A 3,269-nucleotide genomic window follows, 5' to 3' on the forward strand; every position below is an offset into this window, starting at 1 on the left:
TTTCCCGTGTTTGTCTTCAAAAAAAAAAAAAGCGTGCCCATGGTGCCAAGAAAACGGACTGAAGGAGTAGACTTCTAGAACCTAAGAATTTAATCCATATTTACAAATGGAAAAAAAAATAATAATAAATAAAAGTTTTACACAAGTCCTAATCCCTTGGTGTTTTTTTTAGTGTTACACTTTGATTTTTTTTCACTATTTAATGCTTTTGGCTTGATTATTTTGTTACTCCGTAATAGATAAAAAAAACAAATGATATTATACTAACTCCATTTCATATTAATTTCAACAAAAGATTATTTTTTTTTTTTTTTTTTTTTTTTTGGTTTTTTGTTTTCTTTTTTTGTTTTTTTTTTGTTTTTTGTTTTTTTTTATCTCACAAATAATATCAAATATCCATTTGTTGCAATCAATATGAAATGAAGGTAGTATAAATGTATAATACGTTGGATTTGTCATAATGTATAATTTCATAATATCAATTTTTGTATAATAACACTAACACATAATTAGATAAATCGGTCAAAATTAGGTCTCACTAAGCGTGTTTAATCAAGTGCAACACTTATAAAAACACATCGATAGAGTAGAAATATAAGAAGTTTCTAGTCTTTAATCTCAATTTTTTAAAACTGCTTAGATGGATTTATCAGCCATCTTTGTATAATGTGACAAACTCTGTCATCATATGGTGTAGTTGTCAAATATTCAATCACAATCCTAAAAAAAAAAAAAAGAAAAACAAAAAAGATCAATCACAAAATCTTGGCTCCATTCATTTTATTTTACCTCCACTCTTAATTAAACATTAAAGCAAAGGAAAGTAGCAATTATAATAAGGAAAATTTCACATTTACTACCAGCAAAAGGACCATGTTTCACATTTGCTACCCATCTAAAATTTTATTTTATTTTACTACCACCGAAACACACTAACTGTTATAATCACTACCACTTGACTTACACCGTTAGTATTTCCGTTACCACCACCCAACCACCGTCCAGCCACCACTCCTTCCCACCCACCAGCTGCCAATCCGCCGCAACCACCACTCACCGTCCAGCCCAGCCACCAAGCCACTACCATAGTTGCCTGAGCCCAATCCCCTGGGCCCGCGACTCCGACCACCCTGATTGTCGGCGCCGGCGTCGCATTCCCAGCCCCTCGAAAACCCGATCAGCCCCTCTCTCCCCTCGAAAACCTCCGTCGATCCCAGCCCCTCTCTCCCCTACCCCCGTCGATCCCAGCCCCACTCTCCCCTCGAAACCACCGTCGATCCCAGCCCCTCTCCCCTCGAAACCCCCGTCGATCCCAGCCCCTCTCCCCTCGAAACCCGATCCAGCCCCTCATCGTCCCCCGTTCCCTATTCTGGCCGCGACGAAGGATTTCCCTGCCACCAAAAACCACCCTAAGCGAAACCCTAAAACTCGTTTAGGGTGGTTTCGGGCAGGGGGATTAGTGTTAGGATTGTCGGTTTTGGGTGGGGAAGGGGAGGGGTCCGATTCCGACCCGAATCGCCGGCGCCGGCCGCAGGTTTGGGCGCTGGCCGCCGGCCGGGGGAGGGGGGAGGGTGGATGACGGGGAGGGCTAGGGTTTTTTGGGTGGTTTTTTCATTTTATATTTATTTATTTATTATTTTAATTTTTTTTTTTAATTTTTTAATTTTTTTTTTTAATAAACTTAACGGAAATCTAACGGATTCCGTTAAGTGGTAGTGATTATGAAAGTTAGTGTGTTTCGGTGGTAGTAAAATAAAATAAAATTTTAAAGGGGTAGCAAATGTGAAATAGGGTCCTTTTGCTGGTAGTAAATATGAAATTCATACCCAAGCGTCCCAACTCCCAAGCAACCCAACCACAAGTCCACAATCGAGTTTATCAGCAAAAGTCAACTAATTCGATTAAAGTAATCAAAGGCGAGACTCGGTTAAGATCAAATCTCGTATACATCATTTGCAACTATCATCGCTCCAAATTACCGGGGCTATTTTCAACAATTGACCATAAATACTAATCCTTCTTTTCTTCCATTCCTCCATACCACACAAGCAGTGAAATCATCGACTGAAAATCAGAAAGAAGAGAAGATGTGCACAGTAGAAAAACGAGGCAATCTCTACATCTTAACCTTAACAGGCAACAACGAACATCGTCTAAACCCAACTTTAATCAGCTCAATCCGATCATCTCTTTCGCAAATCAAATCCCAATCCCTGGCATCCAAAACCCCTTCCGCCCTAATCACCACCGCTGACGGCAAATTCTTCTCCAATGGCTACGACATAGCCTGGGTAAACTCCTCTTCAAACCCTAAACTCGCCGAAAAAATCATGGATTCTCAATTACAAGCCTTAATTGCTGAACTAATCTCATTTCCAATGCCGACAATCGCCGCCATTAATGGGCATGCTTCAGCAGCTGGGTTTATCCTAGCAATGGCGCATGATTACGTAATGATGAGGAAAGAAAGAGGGTATTTGTATATGAGTGAGTTGGATATTGGGTTGGTGATTCCGCCATGGTTTGTGGCTGTGATGAATTGTAAGATTGGAGGAGGGTGGGAAGGGATGAGGAAGGTGGCGTTAATGGCGGAGAAGGTGACGGCGGAGAGAGGGAAGAGAGAGATTGGGGTTGTGGATGAAGTGTTCGAAGGAGCGGCGGCGACGGTGGAAGGGGCGGTTAAGTTGGGGGAGGAGTTGGTTAAGAGGGGTTGGGATGGGGTTGTTTATGGTGAAAATAGGAAGGTTTTGTTGAAAGAAGTTTTGGATTTAATTGGTAATAATCAAGGTTTGGGTTTGAATTATGATGATCTTGTGATTAAGTTTAAGCCTCGTCTTTAAAGAGGAAGTCTCGGTTTATCTCCTACGAGTATGAGCATAATGTTTTTGGGATTATATCAACAATAATGTTGTTAATTTACTTACAGTTTTGTTCCTTGGCCAAGGAGACTATAAGAAAAATTGTACTTCCTCCGTTCTATTAATATTGCAACAATAGAATTTTTGTACTATTCATTACTCTTGTTTGACCATATAATATAGATTTATGCGTTAAGCAAAATATAGTCACGTGGGATCTTATTGGATTCGTCTCATAAAATACTTTCACAATATCAACTTTTTTTAATTTTTACTCTTACACAATTATAGATATTTAGCATATAAAATGTGCTTTGAGATGCGTAATTTCCTCCTTGTTGCAATATTAATAGAACGGAGGAAGTATATAAACTTGTAAATTTCTATGTGAGCTTGGTTTATTGTTTATTA

At 39.3% G+C, this 3,269-nt stretch overlaps 1 protein-coding gene across 1 annotated transcript; it reads left to right on the forward strand.

Annotated features, from left to right (window-relative positions):
* Positions 1 to 1,279: 1,279 nt before the first annotated feature.
* Positions 1,280 to 3,059, forward strand: LOC145594906 (enoyl-CoA delta isomerase 1, peroxisomal-like). The gene has a single exon (XM_081651256.1). It carries the CDS (start codon positions 2,088 to 2,090, stop codon positions 2,838 to 2,840), a length of 753 nt encoding a protein of 250 aa, XP_081507382.1. The 5' UTR covers positions 1,280 to 2,087; the 3' UTR covers positions 2,841 to 3,059.
* The last annotated feature ends 210 nt before the right edge of the window (positions 3,060 to 3,269 follow it).

This window comes from Chenopodium album, chromosome 19, assembly GCF_948465745.1.
Source record: "Chenopodium album chromosome 19, dcCheAlbu1.1, whole genome shotgun sequence".
NCBI classification, from domain to species: Eukaryota; Viridiplantae; Streptophyta; class Magnoliopsida; order Caryophyllales; family Amaranthaceae; genus Chenopodium; species Chenopodium album.